Source organism: Neopsephotus bourkii, unplaced genomic scaffold (assembly GCF_033783945.1).
Source record: "Neopsephotus bourkii isolate Nb327-2 ecotype Australia unplaced genomic scaffold, CSIRO-AGI_Nbou_v1 NB_245, whole genome shotgun sequence".
In the NCBI taxonomy this organism is placed as follows: Eukaryota; Metazoa; Chordata; class Aves; order Psittaciformes; family Psittacidae; genus Neopsephotus; species Neopsephotus bourkii.
In genome coordinates this window covers 829,777-851,822 of record NW_026900755.1, presented here as the reverse complement: position 1 = coordinate 851,822, position 22,046 = coordinate 829,777, and the positions used below count along the sequence as shown (strand labels likewise).

At 48.0% G+C, this 22,046-nt stretch overlaps 1 protein-coding gene and 1 long non-coding RNA gene across 2 annotated transcripts in view; both read left to right on the top strand.

The window, feature by feature from the left end:
• Positions 1–830: 830 nt before the first annotated feature.
• Positions 831–3,809, top strand: CEBPA (CCAAT enhancer binding protein alpha). Its single transcript, XM_061345911.1, has one exon. It carries the CDS (start codon positions 1,237–1,239, stop codon positions 2,212–2,214), a length of 978 nt encoding a protein of 325 aa, XP_061201895.1. The 5' UTR covers positions 831–1,236; the 3' UTR covers positions 2,215–3,809.
• A 3,517-nt stretch (positions 3,810–7,326) lies between these two features.
• LOC133208180 (uncharacterized) overlaps positions 7,327–22,046 on the top strand; it is a 38,802-nt gene continuing 24,082 nt past the window's right edge. Inside the window, exons 1-2 of the long non-coding RNA XR_009724278.1 lie at positions 7,327–8,570; positions 19,821–20,001. This is a non-coding gene — a long non-coding RNA (uncharacterized LOC133208180). The remainder of the gene's footprint in view (positions 8,571–19,820; positions 20,002–22,046) is intronic.

Here is a 22,046-nt window from a genome sequence, read left to right as displayed (position 1 = left end):
CCTGGGAAGGTGAACGGCGTCTCGGTGGGGGCTGCTGCCCCGCCGGGGGAGCAGGAGCGGCCGGCCCAGCTTTATCTCGGGTAAACGCTGGCGGGTGTCGGTGGGCGCAGCGCAGCACGGGACTCGGCTGCCTGTGCCTTTGGGGACATCTGTAGGTAGGGTTACCTGCGGGGTTCGTGCGGCGGGAGGAGAGGGAGCTCCGCGCCTTCACCCGCCCCCTCCTGCGTGCGGCCAGAGACGCGGGGCTGCCGGAGGCACCGGGGCCGCTGGCCTGCAGGTGGCCGGGGATGGGAGCTCCTGCGGGCTCGCCGGCCCGACAACGGGTGCAGAGAGGACGATCCCCCCGGGCGGAGCAGCGCTGGGGAGTCCCCGCTTCCCCCCGAGGCCTCCGCCCCGGCCCGCTGGGCGCCATCCCCGGACGAGTCCTAGTGCCGCCCGGGATCGTCACCGAGCGAGTCCCGCGGGTCCCCCCGGTGAACGGTGCCTGGGGTCCCGCAGGGGAGCACGGCGGGGAGAGAATTCCAGCCTGGCCAAGTATTTGCAAGACCGCGGGGTGATGGTGAACTTCGAGACTTCCTCCGCGGCGCGGGGGGAGCCGCTGGGGCGGGCGGTGGAAATGTACCCGCTGCCTTGGGCCCCTCTGCCCCGCTGAGCGGACCCGGGCAGGGAGGGCGCAAAGTCCCCGCGACGTTTCCCGGGGCCTCTTAATCAGCGCGGAGCCTCCTCGGCAGGCGGAGCCCAGCGCGCAGCGACCGCCAAGCTCGGGGCGGCGGGGAGCGGGGGGAGGGAGCGGGGGTGCGGGCGGCTCTCTCCGCTCTCCTTAGAGGGCGGCTCTGCCCGGCCGCGGCGCTAAGACCCGGCAGCGCGGTGGTCAAAGGTTCCCAGCAGGAGGTTCCCAGCAGGACACTAGAGGGCGATCCCTGGTCCTGCTGCGGGCGTGTATATATACGGCACGCAGGACCGCGACAACCCACTAGCAACAGGGCAGGCGGGCGAGCAAGCAAGCAGGGCTCTGGCGGGCTGGGGCGGGAAACGGGCTCCAGGCACGCCGTACCGAGCAGTGCCGGGCTGGGCAAGAGCGGTGCCGTTCGCTGCACGAACGTACCGTGCAGCGCGGTGCCTTTCGCCGCTGGGGTGCCGCGGGGTTGGTAGAACCGCCGCCGTTGCCGCCGCCGCCCCGTCCGAAACCTGGATTGCAGGAGCCCTTCACCATGCCCAGCAGACTGTAGGTGCTTCATGGAGCAAGCCAACTTCTACGAGGTCGATTCCCGGCCCCCGATGAGCAGCGGCCAGCACCACCAGCTCCAGACTCCCCTGCCCGGCAGCGCCTACAGCTACAGAGAGGCTCCCTCGGCGGCGGCACCTGCTGCGGGTGGAGCGGAGCTCGGAGACATCTGCGAGAACGAGAACTCCATCGACATCAGCGCCTACATCGACCCCGCCGCCTTCAACGACGAGTTCCTGGCCGACCTCTTCCAGCACAGCAAGCAGCAGGAGAAAGCCAAGGCCATCCTGGCCGGGGATTTCGACTTCCACAGCATGCATGGGGCCGGCGCCGCCGCCTCTGCGCCGGGGCACCAGCAGCAGCACCACCAGCAGCCGCTCTTCGGCTGCGTGGCCGGCTACATGGACGGCAAGCTCGACCCCCTGTACGAGCGCATCGCCGCGCCCGGCTTGCGGCCGCTGGTGATTAAGCAGGAGCCCCGCGAGGAGGAGGAGGTCAAGTCGGCGGCCCTGTCGGCCCTGTACCCCCACCACGCTCCGCAGCAGCACCCGTCCCACCTGCAGTACCAGATAGCTCACTGCGCTCAGACCACCATGCACCTCCAGCCCGGGCACCCCACACCGCCCCCCACGCCCGTGCCGAGCCCGCACCATCCGCACCACCCGCACCCCCCCGGCGGCCTGCCCGCCGCCGGCGCCCTCAAGATGATGCCCGCGGACCACCGGAGCAAATCGAAAAAGACAGTGGACAAGAACAGCAACGAGTACCGGGTGCGCCGGGAGCGCAACAACATCGCGGTGCGCAAGAGCCGCGACAAGGCCAAGCAGCGCAACGTGGAGACGCAGCAGAAGGTGCTGGAGCTCACCACCGACAACGAGCGGCTGCGCAAGCGGGTGGAGCAGCTCACCCGGGAGCTGGAGACTCTGCGGGGCATCTTCAGGCAGCTGCCCGAGAGCTCGCTGGTGAAGGCCATGGGCAGCTGCGCCTAGCGCCGGGCCCTCGCTGCCCTCAGTCACCTATAGATACTATACATAGCAGAGCGCAGCGATCTCAGATTATTTCGGGGGGGGGGAGGGTGGGGAGGTGGGGAGGAGAGGGCTGGTTTTGTTTTGTTTGGGGTTTGTTTTGTTTGGGGTTTGGGTTTTTTTTAACAATTAACAACTAATACGAGAAGCCAGGCAGCTGTAGTATTAAAAGGTTTGTGCCTTAAGGATGACACATGAATAAGCTGAAAACATGGTGGGTTTTCTAAGGAGAATGAGGAGGGGAAGGAAAGAATTAAAAAGCCCACGTGTCTACACAGGGTAAATCATAATAGTAGTAATAAAGCACGCATAGGAATCCAGATGTGCCTTAAAAGCTAGCTGCAGGAGCTTTGGGGCTTTCTGTTCCCCCCCTGGCCTGGCGGCGTGCAAGGGAAAAGGGTGAGGGACATGCAGGCTTGAGGAACAGGGCACCTGGGGATGCTTGTGGGGTGCCCTGAGCTAGCTTGCAGTGCAGCAGGCAAGGGTGGCTGCGGGGAGGCCAGCAAGAAGAGGGCTGAGAGACCTTCAGCGCTGGATGCCCGTTTGGAGCACTGAGGTGTGGGGCAGCTGCAGGAGGGCTGTCAGGACTGCCCCAGCCTGGCTGGGCTGCCTCAACTGACCCCTGTCCCCTGCCTTGGCTGGGAGTAGGACAGGGGCCACCACCACTGCAGGACCGATGGATGGCCTGGGACTGATGCAGCAGCAGCCTGCAGGGAATGTGCTGGGCTCCCGCCATCAAAAGGAAGAGCAGGAGTGTCTTGTACTGTATGTCACGACGTGGCGAAGCACAAATGAATAAATACCTATCGATGCGGGTATTTACTAAGGACTTTTAAGTGTATTTTGCTTTATTCCATGACATTTAGCTCCTTTCTGAGTCTCTGTCTGTCCAAGCTGTGCCTCATGTAATGTGAAAGCCTTTCCGTGTATACTAGCTACACTTTATTTTTATTGCATTACTTAGATCTTTGCCATCACACGACTTTCTTATCTGGTGACAGAGACTATGCCCTTGTGCTGCAATGTTATTTTATTATTTGTGTGGGAGGGTGAGTGTGAGTGTGTGTCGCCTTCCTGGGCTGGCGGCTGCCTCCTGGCCCCAAGGCAGGGTGCCTAGGGGGATGCAGGCCATGAGGCTACAATGGGGCCGGGAGGCTTGTCGCTGGTGCTGCAGCACCTTTGGACTCTGGAGTTTCTCCCAGTGTGAGAGAAAGACAAACAAACCAACAGGCCCCCTTCGAGGGAGCACTGGCAGCAATGCTGAGTGATTCTCCTGTCATTGCTGCACAGGAGTTTGTCTGGTTGAAGTAGTTGTGATGGGAGAAGAGACCACGATGGGGATGTGAAGCTGTTCCTAAGTGTGACAGCAGAAGCGCAGTGCTGGGGGGTTGTGTGTGGTGTGTGTATGGGTATGTATACATGTATGTATATGCACACACATTGGTGTTTTGTTTTTTTTTTGTTTTTTTTTTTTTAATTTGGGGGGGGGGAAGCTGCATATAAAGTGTGTCAGAAGTCCTGGTTATGTTCATAAATAAACAGCATATATTCTACCATAACCACCTGCCTCTCGGTGTGTTTCCAGTTCTTCCTCTGCAGCAGGAGTGTGATGCCCTCCTCTTCCTCCAGACCCCCTTCTCCCTGCCCAGCAGCAGTGCCTTTTTTGGAGCGCACCTCCCTCTCTTCCCACCACCCCACACCCTCCCCAAGCAATAAACACACTGTTGTCTTTAAGGAAACGGCAGCTTCCCTGGTGCTTGCGGTGCCAGATGCACAGCCGTACAGAGCCACCTCCGCTCGTCCTCACACCGCCCCTCCCTGGGCCGGGGGCGCCTCCCCGGTGACACGATCCCGGCGGCCCGGGTCCTGGCCGCGGGGCTCTCGGCAGTGCTGTCGGGGCACGTCTCGGGGAGACCCCGCTCCACTCTCCCGGCAGCGCTGCCGCTGCCCGGCCCTTCCTGGAGAGACGCGGCCCGGGCCGTCCCCACCCCTGGGAGGCTTCGCCGCGGCCGAGTCGGGCCCTGAGACAACGCCCGGTGCCCTAAGGGGCCCGGGGGCTCTACAGGTGCCGGCCCCGTCCTGCGCAGGCCCGACGGCGGGCAAGGGTCCCTGAGGTGACGGTCACCTCTCGGCCTCCGCTCTGCGGGCTGCGGGCCTGGGCACTACCTGTGTGGCGGGTGGGCGCCTGGGCGGCAGCTGCGCCACAGGTGTGTGAAGAGAAGCCGCTCGGACCCCCTCAGCTCCAGCCGCGGCTGTGTTCTCACTGTTCCCGGGAGAGCTGAGCTCAGCCCCGCCGCCGCCATGGCGTGTGGAGCACCCCGAAGGGGCAGCCCTGGCCTCACCGGCGCCCGCCCGGTGATGCCCGGCCATGAGGCAGTGTCCTCACAGGGACTCCTGAAGCGCCTCGGGTGCAGCCGGGCGTGCGCCGCGCTGGCGGCCGCACCGGCACTACATCGATGGGGAAGCTCTGAGGGTGCCGAGGGGCACTGCCTCCTCTGGACGCAGGGTTCATGCCGGTGTGCCGAGTGCAGGAAAGGTGAGGCTGCCCTCCGCAGTCCACCGTGATGGTCTGCGAGCACTCGCTGGTCCGGGTGTTAAAACATACGTGCAGGACCGGATGAAAATCTTTATTTTTCATTTAGGTGTAAATTTCTGGCAGTTTTCCATAGGAATAGTTAAGTTCCAGTGGTATTGGGCAAAAATAATGACTTTTACTTGTGCTTCCTTCCTCCCCTGGCCCTGCAGAGCTCTACTCCCTTCAGGTATGATGTGCCTTACTGAGTAATGCTGTCCAACGTGTAAAGTGGGGAAATGCTGTTATCATTTGAGCAAAGATTATTGCAGGGTATATGTGGGAGGGACTGTAATCTAGTGGTTAGAGCATGGGAATACAGCCCTGGTCGTTTTGAGTTATGTTCTGAACTATGACTCACCGTGTGTGTGTGGTTTCAGCAAATCTTTTATGGCCTTGGACAAAGCAGATTTTTCCATTAATTTAAATGAACCGTGGATTAAACAGGTCTTTGGTGGCAGAAGAATCAACCATTTTGTGATTCAGAATTAGGCTCACCTATCTGCCACAAAGGTGTTTCAATAGTTGTATAAACACAGCAAGCCCCAGAATACTACAAAGGGTAAATTATTGATAGCAGAAAAGTGTTTAGAAACACTTGCCTTAAACACAGTGCCAAAATGAACAGCATTCCCTAATCCTAATCCTAACTGTAGGATGAGCCTTCATCAAGGCCCACAGCCAAGACCTAGACAGAACAGTTCTGACAGCACAGTGCTCTTTGCAGGCTCTGTGCTCTTTGCAGCCTGCGTTTTGATTTGGCACCCCCCTCCCACCCTTCCACAGCTGCAGCTTTGCACTGTCTCTTCCTCTCAATCTAAATGCTCACCCCAGCACATGGCTGAGCCTTCAACAAGTCCCGTTGCCCAGTTCTCACTGCAGCATGTTCAGGGATGTTTGCTTTAACACCAGGGTGAGTGTGAGCAGTACTGCAGCACTCCAGTCTCATGTGTTACCCCATGCTATGCCTGTTTCAGGCATGCATTAAATGGAAAGGATTTTTATGCACTGTCTACTCCAAATACTGCAGGACAGATTGATCTGGAAGGGACCTCTGGGAATCAATCATCTTGTCCAGCATGTTCATGTGAAAACAGCTGCCAGTCCATGCTGCTGCAGAAGTGTATGGCAAGCAGTCTGCACTGCTTCAGCATGCCATGGATGCAGCAGGTAAGTGCGGCAGCACTGTGGGCAGGGGCTGGCCTTGCATGTGGCATTGCCACTCGTCTCTCCACCCGCACACAGCCTGCACCAAGGCTGTTCTGGCTTAGGCAAAGGCCAGAGCAGCTCCAGTGCTGGGCGGGGTGCTGTGGGTGTGTGTACACTCAGCAGCATTTGTCTGCAGGACTGCGGGGTGGCTTTTTGAGTTTCCCACCAAGCCTGTTCCTTTTACACACAGCAGTCCTGCGATGCTGCCAGCCACTGCCCGCCCTGCCACACAAGTGTGCCTCTGCAGTCTTTCCTTCTCCACCCCTCACCAGCCCCAGACATGAGGCTGGGGACACAGAGGGGTGAGACATGCAGGTGGGCAGTGACTGAGAGGCCAAGCGAGTAATCACATGTTGGGGTGGAAGGGAGTAGTTCTCTGCCAGCACTGTGTACAGAGTTGAGGGATTGCTCACAACCGTAGCAGTCCTGCAGCAGGTTGGGGGTGGTGGAGGAATGTCAAGATTTCTCTGTGATTTAATTTTCTTTTTCCACTGCAACAGGCTGTTTGCCTCTAAGGAGATTTTGTGTCTCATCCACCTGCTGCAGGGGTTTGGAGGATCAGCACAGGTCTCGGAGTGCTTCACATGAATTTCCACACTGAAAGGGACCAGTGGAAGGTATTTTTCTTTTTAGGAGAAAGCAGGTGCTTCACAGTGCTTTGTGCTTACTGGTTGGAATTTTCTGATTGAACTGGGTCAAATCCAAGTCAATGGTAAAAAGAATGGCAGATGTCTAACTGGGTAAAGGCAGGCCCACTGCCGTCTCTTGGTATAACAGACAAAGTAAAATATAATGTTTTATACATTGACATCTCTGATTCTGGGTATCTCTTTGTTTCCCTGTAATGAAATCTGTGTTTCTAAAAGTGAAATCACATACAAACACACACCTTGCATGGAAATATCTGTGTTTCACTGTGATACGAAACTGATTGAAAATGTGATATGTGATTGAAAGGGTGATATGAAACTGATCTGAAAATATTGTATTACCTCTGAGGTAACTGCATTTTAAAGCCGAGACAGCACTTAGTAATAATAAGCATATCACAAGAAACTTCAGGAGAATTAGTCTGCTCAGGTAATTCCTTTCAGCCCATATTATATTATTAGTGTTTTGGTTTTTTGTTTAGTTTGGCTTTGTTTGTTTGTTTTAATGGTACTACTTAGCATCTCAAACTTAGGCTATGCACTCAAATAGGGAAAGTTTGCCCTTATCCTGAATACAGCTTTGCCGGAAAATCAGTGTATGCTTATTCTTTATTGAACACCTGTATATCCAGTTACCCAGTTCTGTGTAGGTAGTCTGAAACAATCAACTGTTTGGAACACAGACTGTTTTATGTCATTTGCATTATCATGTTTCTCCTCAAGCCGTTCTGGCAGGGTAAAGCCAGCATGTTTACATTACCTTGCCTGCCAAGTACTTTGCTAGAGACTTCCACAAACTCCATCTCTATGGAAGAGCAATGAGCTGGTGTCTTAAGGAGTTTGTGGATATAGCTCTTTAACTGGAAGGGAATCCTCACAAAAGGGGATCCAATTCATTTACTCTGAATATTAAAGTGCAATTTTCCTAGTTTAACAGCATCCTATTTTACTGCAGTATTGCATCTTGCCTCTGAAATTAATAGTTAACCATGGAGAAAGACAGGTCTGGCAGAATGGGAATCAGGCATTATATTATCCCATGAGTCACATACATGCAGAGAACCAAACAAGTGTCAGCCAATGGCTTTGAGCCCAAAATATGTCAAAGAGGAGATGCGTATCTTCATTTATATTAGGTAGATAGAAAGCTTGCTGCAGTTCCCATTAAACAGCTTGGAGTTCTGCCACTGACTTTAGTGGGAACAGGATTGGGCCCATGCAGAGGAAGCTGGCTCTGGCCTGCACTGGCTGTATTTACTGTGCAGCTCAGGGCAGCTTGTATTTCAGCAACAGTTCCTAGTTGACAGAATCAAGACCTCCCCTAGTTTTAGGCATTAGTCCTTCCTTTGTTAGATTGAGAACTTTTCCTTTGAAATGTGAGGATGCTTGGTAGCAGGCAGCAATGGGCGCTCTTCTGAGTGCAGCTTCACTGAGAGTCAGTAGCATGTGACCGTAGAGAGGGATTAGCACAGCACCTTTTCTGAGCAGGGTTTTATGATTTGTAATTTTTTACATTTAAAATAAAGAGCTACATTTAGGAATTAACCCCACTGCAGGCATTTGCACAACTTTGTATGGCAAGATCCCATTGGAGTCAGCAAAGTCATGGATGAGTAACCTTCAAAAGGTTTCAGAACTTTCTTGAATCCTAGGGAACTTTTGTACCTCAGTTTTCCCATTCTGGGTATTCTCCACATCTTCCAATGCATCTGGCTGTAGACTTGTCTCAAGAACCAAATAAATCTGAGGCTGCTGATATGTATTGGATCCACCATGTGATTTAAATTGAAGTCCCTCTGGGAGAGGAGGTGCTGTGAACAAATACCATTAAGTACACCCAAACCAGCAACTGTGAGATCAGGGCTGAATGCCAGATCTGCTGTTGGTCAGTAAGTATCACATATTCTAGTTATTATACACAAGCTTATAGTCATCTCTGTAACATATACACTTTACTTTCATTGTGTTGTCATTTATACATTTATAAATCGGGATTTCATTTGCTTTGGTGGAACCAAGTTCAGTTTGGTGGATTGGGAATGTATATTAACTAACTTTTTAAGTTATTTTCACCTTCTTATTGACATGCCAGTTCAGTTAAAACCCTGATGACAGAGTCAGGCTGAAACGAGTGTCTGTTGTTGATTCATAATTGTGCAAATTAGCATTTAGAGTTCTCATAAAATAATATAAAATTTGGAAGGCTATGTGCCAGTGCTGCTTGCTTCATTCCAGTCAGCAACCCTCCTGTGTTTACTGGAACTCATGCTAAATACCAAAAGAATGGGATTGCCAGAGTTTTCATACCAAAAATTTCTTGACCTATCTCATTATTGGTTGCAGAATTAGCTTATTCCAGTTGTTTCTGGAGGCTAGGGGGGTTGCTATTGACTGCAATAAAACTAGGATTCAATTCCCTAGACTGTAGTTTTAAGAATAGCACTTTATTATTTGGCTTGCTAAGTGAAGAATGTATATAATAACTCTATTGGCAACATTTATTTGAAAAAGTCAGTATATGATTACCACATGAAAGCATCAAGTGAACATGTTGGTAATGTAAATAAATAAAGCTCTAGGTATGCCACTTTATGTTTGCATTGTGAGCAATAACATTTGCAAATATCACATAAAGAATTCTGAGTTGATAAAACCAATTTAAAGGGCAGCCTTTGCTAAGGCAAATTCCAAGTGGAAATTTCATAAGACCCATAACACTATATATGTCATTAGGTAATACGTGAAGAATGTAATTCACATTTTTCATTTAGTTCATGTAATTTACTTAGTAATTTGATTACCAAGTAGTGTAGGAAATCTGATTTTTTAACTATCAGTAATATAACTGTAACTTTAATTTGCTAATCTGTACATGGAAGGTTTCCTTAGGATTTTAAACAGTGACAGATGTTTCTCAACTTGACTGGTGCTTGTTTTTCAGTAGCTGGATATATTCCTCAGTGTTACAGTGACCTGGATTATCCCTACAAGAGTTTATGAGCATCTGGCAGAGAGAGGGAGAGTTCTAATGTATTCATTCGATCAAGTGAAATTTGTGCTTCCCCTTTCAGTAGAGGAGATTTCAAGTAATGAAAACATTTTAGTGCTCAGCTGAACAGTACGTAGTTTGGTACCTGTATTTTGTGCTTATAACTGAGCAATGTTTTTTGAAGGCTTACATACTTCTGTCAACATGGCTGCTCCATGCCCAGTACAGGTTATAGGTGTTTCTTCTTTGGTTTCACTGAGTATTACTGGTTGACTCAGAGGGACTGGTTGACTGGAAGGACACCTAGTTGTGTTCTTTCTTGGATATGCTGCTAGTAGGGAGAAAGTTCATGTACTGATGTGGCTGCTCTTCCCTGTGCAAATCATGCAGTTAATGGTGATAGAAGCTCAGTTGGTATCCGAGCTCTGTTTGTTCACTGTTCAGGCACTCTGCTAACTGGGGAAACAGGGCTGAGTAAATGAGCACAGCAAGACTCTACCATCAGTCTGGCAATGCCATTTCCAGTGCTGTGGTGCATGTAAAACATGTGAAGAAAGCAGATTTCCCTTTGTCCACATGGTGCTACAGTACAGGTCATTGCAGGCCAGCTATGGGCAGCCACCAATGAGCAGAAGCAAAAACAAGGCTGTTGGAGACTAGGAGGAATGCATTTGGAAGGAACTGTGATACTGAGGGAAAGTTAGAGAAGGGAGAATAAAAAAGGCTGCAGTTAGGATGTAGAAGTGAGGATATTCAGAGTTTGATTCAGTCAGTAGCAAAATTTGCATCAAATTTAACTGGATTGAGAGCAAATATTCAAGGAGAGGAATCCAGGAAAAGAGTGCCCAAAAGAGAACAAATTGTCTGACTTCTGCTCTTAGAGGGCCAAGCACTTGAGATGGTATCCAGCCAAAGCTTGGGTAAGTGTGTGCGCTTGGCAATGGCAGGCAGGATATAGGCCTGAGTAAAGGAACTGGGTAAAGTGAAAGTAGCTGAGGCTACTTTGTTTTTTTTTTTTCTTTTAGCCTTCATGCTATATAACACAAACTGTTTATTTAGAAAAGTGTATTTTGCCCCAGTCAGAGTAATTTCCCATGAAAAGCAAAGTGCTCTTGCTGGAGCACTGCTGGGGTTTGTGAAATACGAGAACAAGAAAATTTTCAGGAAAATTCTGAAACATAGGGGAATTCTTCCCTGCATTTCTTCCATCACAAGTGTCCCACCCATAATTCCAGTGTGATGGGAGAGTAGGGTAAGGGAACAAGTCAAGCTTGGGGGATGTGTACATCTTGGGCATGCTTTATGATGTAAATTATGGAATATATCTTCCCACTGGAGGAGGAAATACAGGGGTGCAAGCAAGCGACTGTCACATTAGCACATAATCTAAAACTGGGAAATAAGATTTTATGGAAGATTTGTCAGAGTGTGCTTGTTGTTAAGGGGCTTAAAATGCAAAAGTTACCTTCTGATATTGCCATTTTACAGTGGCAAACTTGCCTCACAAGCAGGCGAACCCCAGTGACAGAATTTGCTTTGTTGTGTGTGTATGGTACAGCTAATTTATATATATTGTTGCAGCAGTTCTTATGAAAATTATTCTTACATGCTGAAAATCTGGCACATTGTTGTACATGCAAATTAAGTGGCTGTTTATGTATAGACTTTTTTGACTTGGAAACACAAATACAAGTTTTCAGGAAAATCTTGCATTCTGGTTAAAATGCAGGTCACAGGATCAAAAGATTTTCAAGCCAGATTATATTTTCTGGGGATCAAAATGTATAGGCTGTACTAAGAGTTCCTTTTAAAATGAGCTTTACAGATTTCATGTGTTACTGCACCAGTAGAGTCTATAATCTGTTGGTAGTTATGACTTCTGGACCTTTGCAATTTCAGTAATTTTATGTGCTAATAAATGGCTCCTAGGCAGCTCCCTCTTCCCAGCCAGGACAGTAATGCTGACTGGAGAATCAGGAGACTTAAAAAGAAAAGAAGAAAAAAAAAGGGCGGGGGGGGGGGAGAGGATGATGACAAAAAGGAAAAAATAAAACAATAAACTACAAGATTTCTTTCAGTTTTTTGTCTCCTTAGTGCACTTGAGCTGAGATGTTTTATTAAAAAGCATTAACATAATGAAATTCTAAAAAAAACATTAATCCTCAGGAGGTTTGCCTTGAGAGCTGTGATCAAATTAGAACAGGTTGTCCAAAGATGTGGTAAATTTTCCATCCCTGGCAATGTTCAAGGCCTGGTGGGAGAGAGCCTTCGGTGACATGGTCTAGTGTGATGTGTCCCTGGGTTGGAACTAGCTGATCTTAAGGTCCTTTCCAACTCTTAACTATTCTATGATTCTATGATTCCAAGTTGGCAGTATTGATGCGTGTGTTTTGCACACCAGAGTAGAGCTGATGTGCTTGAACTGGCCACTGCAAATCTACCTGCATTGCTGCATGTACCCAGGGGCTTTGGGTGTTCAGGACAGTCAGCATCCATTCAGCTCCTGTGCATGGATGACAGAATGCATCTGTGTGAGGAAAGTCAGCTGGATACTTCCCAGGCATTTCTTACTTAGAGGTGTGCTGGAGTCACTGGCAGTCAGAGAATGGGGGTGTGTGCCAGGCACCATCCAGAGGCACAGAAGAGGGTAACAAGCCCAGACTACCTTAACTGCAAAAGAGTGACTCAGCTGTTTCTGCAAGTTTTGAGTTTCAGCAGAATATTTTTTCCGCTATGCTGACAGCTTTTCCACCCACGTTTGCACCCGTGGCCTTGTGCCACAGAGGTACTGCAGGATCATAAACCCAGTGTAAATGTTAAAAGCCATGTATGAAAAAAGGTGCCTTCTGCATCTCAAAATATATTGACTGTGTGTGGGGAGCAGATGTCTTTGAAAAACCCAGGGCTTGGGAGAGGTATATCCCTAGCTATAATTCACCTGATTTTGGTTATTCCACCAGAATCTAGTCAATGATGTCTTCAGACAACGTGTATTAACAGAAGTGGAATTATTCTGAAACCCCCCAAAGCCTTGGCATTGTTTTTATCACAGGGCAGAATTAGTCATTCACATACCTGGTATATACTACTTTTTTTCTTGATTCTGTTAGTGTAAGGCATTCCCAAACAATCCTGTGGGGAAAACAGAGTTCAGGGGATTAAACCTAATAAAATAAAAAGGTTTCTGAATCTGACAAGTGTATTGCAATATTCAATGAGTTACTATACTCAGCTGAAGATGAAATCGGACAGAATGTGCTTGTAATATTATTCCAGCACATTGAGCCATTACGTGTGAATGCATCCAGTCTGCATTGAGCAAATCATTTGTCAGTTCTTTATGCAAGACTAACACTTGCTGTCACTCTGTGACTGCTGCATGAATCAGGCATGGGAGGACTGATTGAGGAGGAATAGGACAGTTATGCACTGGGGTTGTTCTTGGTCATTTATGTCTTTAAGCAATCCAGTTGTGGAATCCAAAGTTTTGCTCTATTGTCACAAGTTTTTCTAATGCCACAAATGCTGATACAGCAGCAAAAGCCTCTATCAAGGGCCTCACCACATCATGGGTCTGGAGAAGAAAAAGAGCAGAAATCCAGGGAAGTAATGTTAGTGACCGGTAACCACCACTCTATGGCAGATCACTCTTACAAAGCAGGGGGGGTATGGCTTCTTTTGACTCCATGTCAGCAGCTGAAGGAGCAGTAATTCATTTGTGATGTCTGCAGCACCCCTCAGCTTTCTTTGGTGTTTGGATTTTGGGGTTTAGGATTATGTTTTGTTTTGGTCATTTATGAAGTTACTTCCAAAGAAAAGATATAATACAAAATGACAGCATATGATAAGCATAAAAGCATTGCTGTCCTCTGGGAACTGTCAGAGAAGAAAATGCAGAGCCACTGAAATGCAACCCCATCAACTGACAGAAGTGCCCACCAGCAGGTCAGCAAATCTCTGTGGTCATTGCTGGGCAGATCTAAGAGAACCAAAGGGACAAGTGACTTTTTTTCCCTGGCTAGCAGGAAGACGCCAGCTAGGGAAACAAGCTCAGCCTTTGTTTTGCCCTCAGGCTGCAAATGGACCAGGAAGTAAGTCCTCCCAACACCTTGCACTGGATGCAGATCGTATTTTCCTGTGTCACAGTAGGGCAACTTGGTTCCTCCATTGTTTTACACCGTAGTGTTAAAAGAAATGGGATCCGTCCTGCTCCATAGCTAGAGCTTGGGCTTGGCATGGTTTATCACTCTAGGCTGAGTTTGGAGATCTGTGAGGCTGAAATTCAAAGTGAAACTAGTGGATATGAGTGCCATGGGAACCAGAGTAAGCAGGAGGTTTGCATGGATCCCCCTAGGGCTGGAGCTGCTGAGTTTCATACAGTGCTAAAAAAAAAAATAATAGTGTCTCTGGAAAAAAAAAATCTGTCTGTGTCTGGAGGCAACTGTGGGCACCTTCAGCCAGCACCTGATTCACTAGCAAACAGTTACCTACGAGGCATTTCATCTGGCAGACACTTGTCCTAGGTGCCGTAGGCCATAAGGGCTGTTTTCAGTTTAATCTATTTTTAATGTGGCGCCTTATTCCAAACTGCTGAGTTCTCACATTCCCGAGCTGTCATGGTAATAGGATTGTGCAGTCTTATTGGCTAAAGTTTTCCACCCCAAGTGCCTAAAGTTAGGATCCTAAATTCATATTCATATTCCTTAATGTGACTGACAAATCCCACAGGACTAGGAACTGGACATGGTCCGTACCTTGGAAAACAAGCTGGGCCATTAGGTGCATCACCAAAGCCTGGCTGCAGGCACCCAGATTTTCAGGTATGGGCCACCATATGAATGATTTGAGCCTAGCCTACAAACACATGTGCCCAAAGGTCAGAAAGGTTCAAGTGCAGGGTTCAGTCACACTGTACCTGTTGTGAGATGAAACTTTATGATGTGGTGACCATGTGAACTATTACGCAATGCACGGGGCAGCTTTGAAGGACAGATTTAAAAGAAGCCATTTTCCTTCCTGGTGTGGCTGCCTTTTTATCCAAATGGCTACAAGTGTTGGTGTGAGGGAGGGAGGCAAGGTTAATGCAAGTGGGAGTGTTTTTCAGGAGTTTGGAAATGTGCATTCAGAATCGTAGCAAGTGGCAGAGGGCAACAGCATGCCTATCCCTTTCATTGACTTCCTGTCTGTGCTACTTCTCTCCCCGTGATCTAACACTAAATATTTTTACTCTACTACCTTCTTCTGCTATTTCTATTTGTAGCACACTGCTAGACTTGTATCCAAGCCAATCCAAAATTCTTCTGAAACTCCCTGTGCTAGCACCAACATGAAAGCAGAACTCTGAAGTGGCTGCAGCAGCTATGGTAGGGTTTAACTAAAGTTAAGAGTGGTGTCAGTCACTTCAGCCTTTTGGGTTACACTGAAAATGGAAATGCCATCTGCCAAGAGAAACAGCTTGCAAAAATTGTGTCATGTTGCCTTTTTTTATGACAGGCCTAACAAGACTGTGTGTGGAATTACCAGCCAATGCTTGAAACTTGTGCACTTTTCTTGTTTTGTTGTTGTTACTATTATTGCAAGATAACACATAAGGCCATGACGTGTCAAGTCATCTTTTCTCCTGTTTTCTACAAAAGGGGGGAAAGCAAAGTGTCCTGTCCCATCAGAAGATAAAAACACAGGAGAGTTGAAACAAATCCCCATAGAACATGTCCATTTGCTTGTCTATAAAAGACCTATAAAACTTCAGTGAACCATATGCTTTCATCCAAAGAGTACAGATGAAGTGAAAGACCCCCAGGCACTTCAGTCCCCTAGCTGACTGGCTGTGGTTTGGGGTGTGTGAGGTTCAACAGAGGGCACAGCTATCCCAACAGGAGGTGCCTCTGTCTGTAGCCTCAAGAGTCAGACCCTAGAAGCAAAAGCCATGCTGTTGTGCCAAGACTTTTCCTGGCCTGTGGACAGGAAGAAGGCAGTAAGCTAGGCTGCTGGGACAGGCTGGGGGGATTGCAGCCCAGATGTGTGTGTGTGTTCCTAGGGACCAGAGCAGCAATCCTGTACAGTGGCACTGCTCTTTCTTTCCCCTCATTCTCCCTATTCATGAGGGCTACATTCAGACCTAAGCCCGACATTTGAGACATCTCTCTGCCAGAGAGCATGTTTGATGTCTAAAGGGCAGAGTGAAAATACAGGTGTTTCTGAAATCATCTTCCTCTCTCACATCCATGTTATCCCTTTAGAGCTCAGAAACTGCCCTCAGGACTTTGTGCTTGAGTCCTTTAAGGGCTCTGATGGCATGGTTCTCCCCAAGGACAGTGCCAGCAATACCTTGGACTTAAGAGACTAGTGCTCCTTCCTTCTGGCTCCTTCCTTCTGGTGTCTGTCTTCTAAGTCACTATCTTTTATTTTAGAGCATTCACTGAGGAAGTGGGAGACCTGGGTTCAATGCGTTCCTCAATCTGAGAATGCTCCTCTCTCACTTCCCACGAGACTGTCCAACTGCCAACCATCAGCTATTCTGAGTGAAGCTCTTCAGAGGGAAACTATACTCTCCACTAATTTGCTCTCCCTGTCCTGCTGTTGGTGGGCAGCTTCTGTTTTAGAGTGAAGTGATCAGAGCTTCATGGTGTAAGGAGCCTCACACTGCATTTGGTGTTCTCAGAGCTACAAGACCCCATGCTTTAGGGTGTTCAGACAAAAGGCACCTTGTCTTTGTATGCCTGTGGAGGACAGCGTGAAGTGCATCTCCTTGGAGATGCTGTTATGGGCAGGCACAAAAGCAGAAAACTGGTGTAAAACCAAGGACAGACCACAGGGTGCAGGTGGCTGAGGGACAGTGATCTCTGTGATTCTGGATTTCAGTGCCTGAGTTCAGTTAGAGTGCAGTATTATTCTCTTAAGTCCTTTATTGGCGGTAACTCCTTAAAACCCAATTCTCCATTTATCTTCTTTATGTGGATGAATCCTGGTGGATCAGCCAGGATCTTTATTGCTGCTTTACTAAACATTTCCAGAGTTTCTTCGATGTCCTCTGTGATGTTCTTCTGTGGAGACGGTAATTTGACGTTTATCATGTGAGAAACTAAGAGCTTGCCATCTGGCCTGGTGAGACTTTTTTCTTCTTACTATTAATTAAACTGAGGTTATTGCAAAATTTTATTATGATGGTTATCATTTGTCCTGTGATAACACTGGGGCTAATACTGAGGCATGCAAAGCACCTTCCGTGCTGGTGACGTTAGTGGGAGGTGCAGCACAGCAGCACCTCTTCAGATTCTGGTGTCAGCTCTCGTAAGTCTTAGGGCCAATTCCAGCTATCCCTATTCAGGCATCTTACCATGGAGCAAGTTCTTCTGGTTCTGAGGGGATGGTTTCACAAGTAGGAAGATGTAGCTGCGGGGGGAGAGTGGGGGCAGCTGCTTGGCCACTATAGTGTCATATAACATGCCCTGGCAGGAGATCTTACTGACCACAGCTTTGCCCTGCTTGGTGAGGCTATGACCATTCATGGGAAAGTAGATCGGCAGCAACAGATTGTTAGAGTGTGGTGAGAAAAGAAAGGAGGGAAAGACAGTAGAGCTAAAGTTGATAACATCTACAAAAAACAGGTGCTGATGATGGCTGGGTGAGGAAGGAGGAAATTAAGCTTTTCTGGAGATGGGACAGGAGGTGGCTGTAGGCTGTCTGGGATGGATGTGTGTAGTATTTGGAAACTCTGGTTCCAGTTCATGCCCAGATCCAGCTCAGGGGTCAGAGGCTCTTGCTTTTTCTTTAGTGGTCTCCAAACTGTGATTTTGTAAATATTCTGATACTTGCAGGTTTGAAGAAGATGGCCGTGTATGAAGTCCTCCCCCAGCACTAACTCGACATCTTTCCCTTCTCTGTCAGACTTGAATGCTTCACTGCTCAGAGTTAACAGCTTCACAAGAGATTCAATAATATTTTTTTTTTTTTTTGCCCAAATCCCTCGAAGTCTGAGGGACTGGAGACAGAATCAGTTTGAGATGAGCAGCCAAGAAAACTAAATCATCCTTGGGTCAGGGTGAACTCTCATTTGAAGAGGCCACAGATGGCAAAGATGTTCATGAGTCAGCAGTTCCACAGACCTCTGTCCATTCAGAGAGTAATATGTGTAAACAGATACGAAAACAGCAAAGAGCCACAGAGCTTTCCAGATTCTTTCTATTCCCTCTGCACTGCTGGGGGGGACCTCCACAGAGAAGGCACAAAGAAGGAGAGGGATGAGGTACTGGCCACTGAGTTAGTCTCACAGATGGTCATCTTGCGCTCTGTGCTGCAGCTGTGCAAAAGCCAGGGAACAGGGTGATGGTGAGACATAGTTCCGGTGTCCCTGTTCACCTGACAGCACACCTGGGTGTGCTCTTCAATAAAGGAGACAGCTACTGAGAAGCCTGGTGTCTGAGATAAAGGTAAGGAAAGAAGGGTTAGGCAAGGACACACACTGTTGCACCATTGCACCACTGCAGGTGCAGAACAGCTCCTACACATTTGGGTTTCATGGAGTGGGCCTGCCCCACCAGGCAGCTGCTCTTGGTGGCTGATGGGTGCATGATGCTGAGGAAGAAGGATGCAGCAAGCTGTGGTAACATGATCCTGCTGTTTGATACCTGCTCTGGATCCATGTGCCTATGAGTCTGGGACCTCAGCAACCCATCAGGATACTGAGTTCCTCACTGTAGTCACACACTGTGGTCCTATTCCCTGCTTGTAGGATTGTCTGTCTCTCCCTGCTGTGTGAGTAAAGTAGGACCAGCAGCAGAGGCTGCTGTATCTGCAGAGCACAGAGTTTACAGCTGGGTGAGACAGAGATAGGAGAAAGGGGATCTGCACAGACCCAAGGTGGCTGTGCATGTGCCAGGCAGAGGTTACACACAGCTGGCCCCAGCCTGTGAAGAGGAAGTTCTCCTGTGCAGAGCTGTCCTCTCAGGCTCTCAGCAGACTCCTGCAGCCTTCCCTTCACCCTGCCCTTGATGTTTCTTTGTTTTTTAGTTTTTTATATCACAGTCACTAAAGCTCTCAGAAAGCACTGTATAATTCCATGGCACTCTGAACAAATGCAGGCCAAGGGTGTATGCCTGGACAGAATGTGCCCTACCCCACAGAAACCCCCAAAACTCCCTCCAAGCTGATGTGGGGGTTTCTTATTCTTCCTGCCCCTCTTTGATGTTGGCCAAATGTTACGCCTGGAGAGTGCAACACCAGAGGGCCGTGCAGAGGACCCCTGCCTTGTTTTGCTTGTGTTGTATATATTCTAGGGTGTGCTGGCTAAGAGGGCTCGCAAAGAGAAGTGGCATCACTTCCATTCCTGCCCAAATGTAAGCCTGGGGCTGGTTCTGCTGTAGGATAAAATTTCAGTGGTGAAAGCTGGCGAAGTCAGAGGCTGTGCCTGAATTGTTTGTGCGACTTTTATAGACTGTCTATCTGGGATAAAACACAGAGCCCAAATCTTCAAAGCACTGTGTGGGATGGCAGCTATGGGACTTCCATTAAAGTTAGTAGGCACCACATGACTGAAAATTTGTATGACGCTAATGTGTTTCTTCAGAGGAGTAGCTGCTGCTTGTGCTGCTGAGACAAAGGGAAGCAGAGGAAAATGAACTCTACCATGCCCACAAAAGCAACACCTCACAAAAGTTCAGCAATAGGGCTTTTGTCCTTTTTGTAAAGAGCAATTATAGTGTGTATCACAGGAGATGTAAAGGAGCATGTGAAACATTGGGATTTATTGTCAACAAACGAGGTGCTTCAAATTCGTTGCAAAATTGGAGAATGTCTAGTCAAGCTCTGTAAAGAACTTGAGGGAGTTAAATGGAGTAAACTGACTGAATCCGGCTGTAAATTTAGAGCATCTGGTTGTCATCCACCTTTCCAGAGAAGAGAAGACATCGTGAGAGAATGTCATCACTGGGCACAGAGCACAGTCACAGTGAAAAGTTGCCCACCAAGCAAAGATCAGTCAATGAGTGCATCATAGACAGGGAAATGGATTCTGTCTGGTCACAGTGCTTTCTGTAACTCTCAGAAGACACTGATGGATGAAAAGTCAGTGTAGACAGACTCCCTTTTTCTTCCTGTTTTGACATCTTTCAGGCTTTAAAATGAGCTAACTACTATTATCCTTATTTTACAGATGGGGACAGACAGACAGGTTTCATGACATGCTCAAGATCACATGAGCTGCCTGTGTCAGAGTGAGAAACTGCACCTGGATCTCTCAATTGTGAGGCTGTTGCTTTTGGCACTGCATCATCTTGACTGCAAACCACACATCCAGATTGACTTTCTCTGCGTCCTTCCTGTGCCTACAAATGGTAAGTATTTTGAACAAATAAAAAAAAAAAAAAAAAAAGTCCTGCAATTTATATGTCCAGTCATTTTTATGCTGTGGCATAATGGACCTTAGAGGAGTCTGCAATTAATACAAGTAATTATCCATTGCTGCAAAGACTCTTAGACATCACTGGCTGAGAACCTAGATGAAGTTTTTACCTTGTTTACTGAGTGCCTGATGGACTTGGGTGATACCTGCAGGATAAATCAACTTACAGCCAAGATGAATACTGCAAACTGCTTGGTGCCATTGTCATGTTTTGGCCATTGTTGGAGCTTTAATACCAGTAAAGAGAAATCAGGGAAATATATAGGTAGGAAAAGTAGTCATCAGCTATTACAGAGGGTTCCTTGTGTTTGCCTCCTCCAGAGTTTGCCTTCTCCACTCATAAAGATCTAATATAAAGGCTGACAAAGGAGTTTGTTGGGACAAATGTATCCATAGTTTGTTGGGACATATGCAGACTCTAGGCATGTTCTTGTTCTTCATCTTCATTGAAGATCAGCAACAGTGGGGTTTTCCAGAATGCCCAAGGAGCCATTGATCCTGGATCCCAAGGCACAGGACATACGGGGCACATCTAGTAGTCCCATTCTAAGCGACATAGCTACTGAAAGCCCCTCTTTCAGTGGAATAACTTATCCTTTTGACTCCAATTTCCAAACCTACTACTGACCTGCTCCAGATATGTGCTGCAGGCTGCTGCTTTTAGCCTGGCATTGTTGCCAGAGGCACTGGGCACCTGGCATTTCATGACACCAGACGAACAGCCATTAATTTAAACTCATCAGGCAAACAGCCACTTCTGCTTGCTGTGGCTCTGTTTTCAGCTCTTCAGCTCTGAAGTGAGGCTGACAATTTCTGATGGTTTCTCAGACCTCCTATTGAGTTTTGTTAATTAATATTTGTGAAGTACTTAGATGTTTTCAGGTTTATGGTGATCCAAAGTAGTAATATTACTGTTGGTATTATTAAGACTAATAATACTGGTAATAACCTTAGTGAGCCTGGCAAAATTCAATTTGACTAAAATCCTTGCCACAGATGAAAAAAACTTAACTCCAGTGATGTGAGGGGTTACGTGACTCAGTTACCAGTAACTGCTGTTTACAAGGGGCAGGAAGAGTATATTTGCTCAAATGAAAAAAGGTCAAGGCAGGGGCCCATTTGCTGTTTGTTAATAAGTAATCTAAAGCATAACACTGCTTTACTGTAGCAGATCAGCCTGGCTTAGTTTTTTCTTTCATCACCATTATTTCCAGTCCAGTTCTGGACTAAAATGCCAATTCAAAAATAACCCACATTCTCATAGATTATTTTCAACATTTCCAAACCTATGGAGAGGATTTGTATCAGGGGAACAGCAACAACAACAAAAAAACCCATTCCATATTTCTGTCAGTGTTTGCCTTGGGACACTGTAGGTAGCCAAGGTTGAAATATCAGATAGGACATTATTTATCTCCTGGGAAATTCTCCTTTAAGCTTAGACCTGTGCATCTTCCCTGTGGAACTGTGCCAGTTAAGCAGCTGTGGTGTAGCTGGCCCACTTACAGTCACCCCACTAAGTTACTGATGTAACTCACAAAACCACCTATGTCATCTCCAAATCTGGCTCACAGTCAACAGTTAAAATTCAAACATGGGTACTGAAGAACATCCTTCTTCCAAGTGACTGAGCAGATGTGCATTGTGACCCCTGCCCTGTCTTTGTTTTTGAAAACAAACTAAGTAATTTTTTAGCAGCACTTGTCTTCAGCTGCCAAGCAGTGTTCTGGAAAAGGGTTGGAGTCTGTCCATTGAGGTTCACCTACTGGCTGTGGGTAGGATTCACTAGAAAAGGTTTTGCCATTAATGAGCCACTTAAAGTGCTTATCAAGAAAGCAATACTTGTGCCAGCTGCCAGCTAGCCACAGCTTCTCATTCGTAACCCTTGGTGTTCATGTCCTTCAACTGTGCTGGCCTGAGGCACACATCTAGTCCTCAAAATAGGGAATGTGATGTACACGGTGCTGGAGCAGGCAT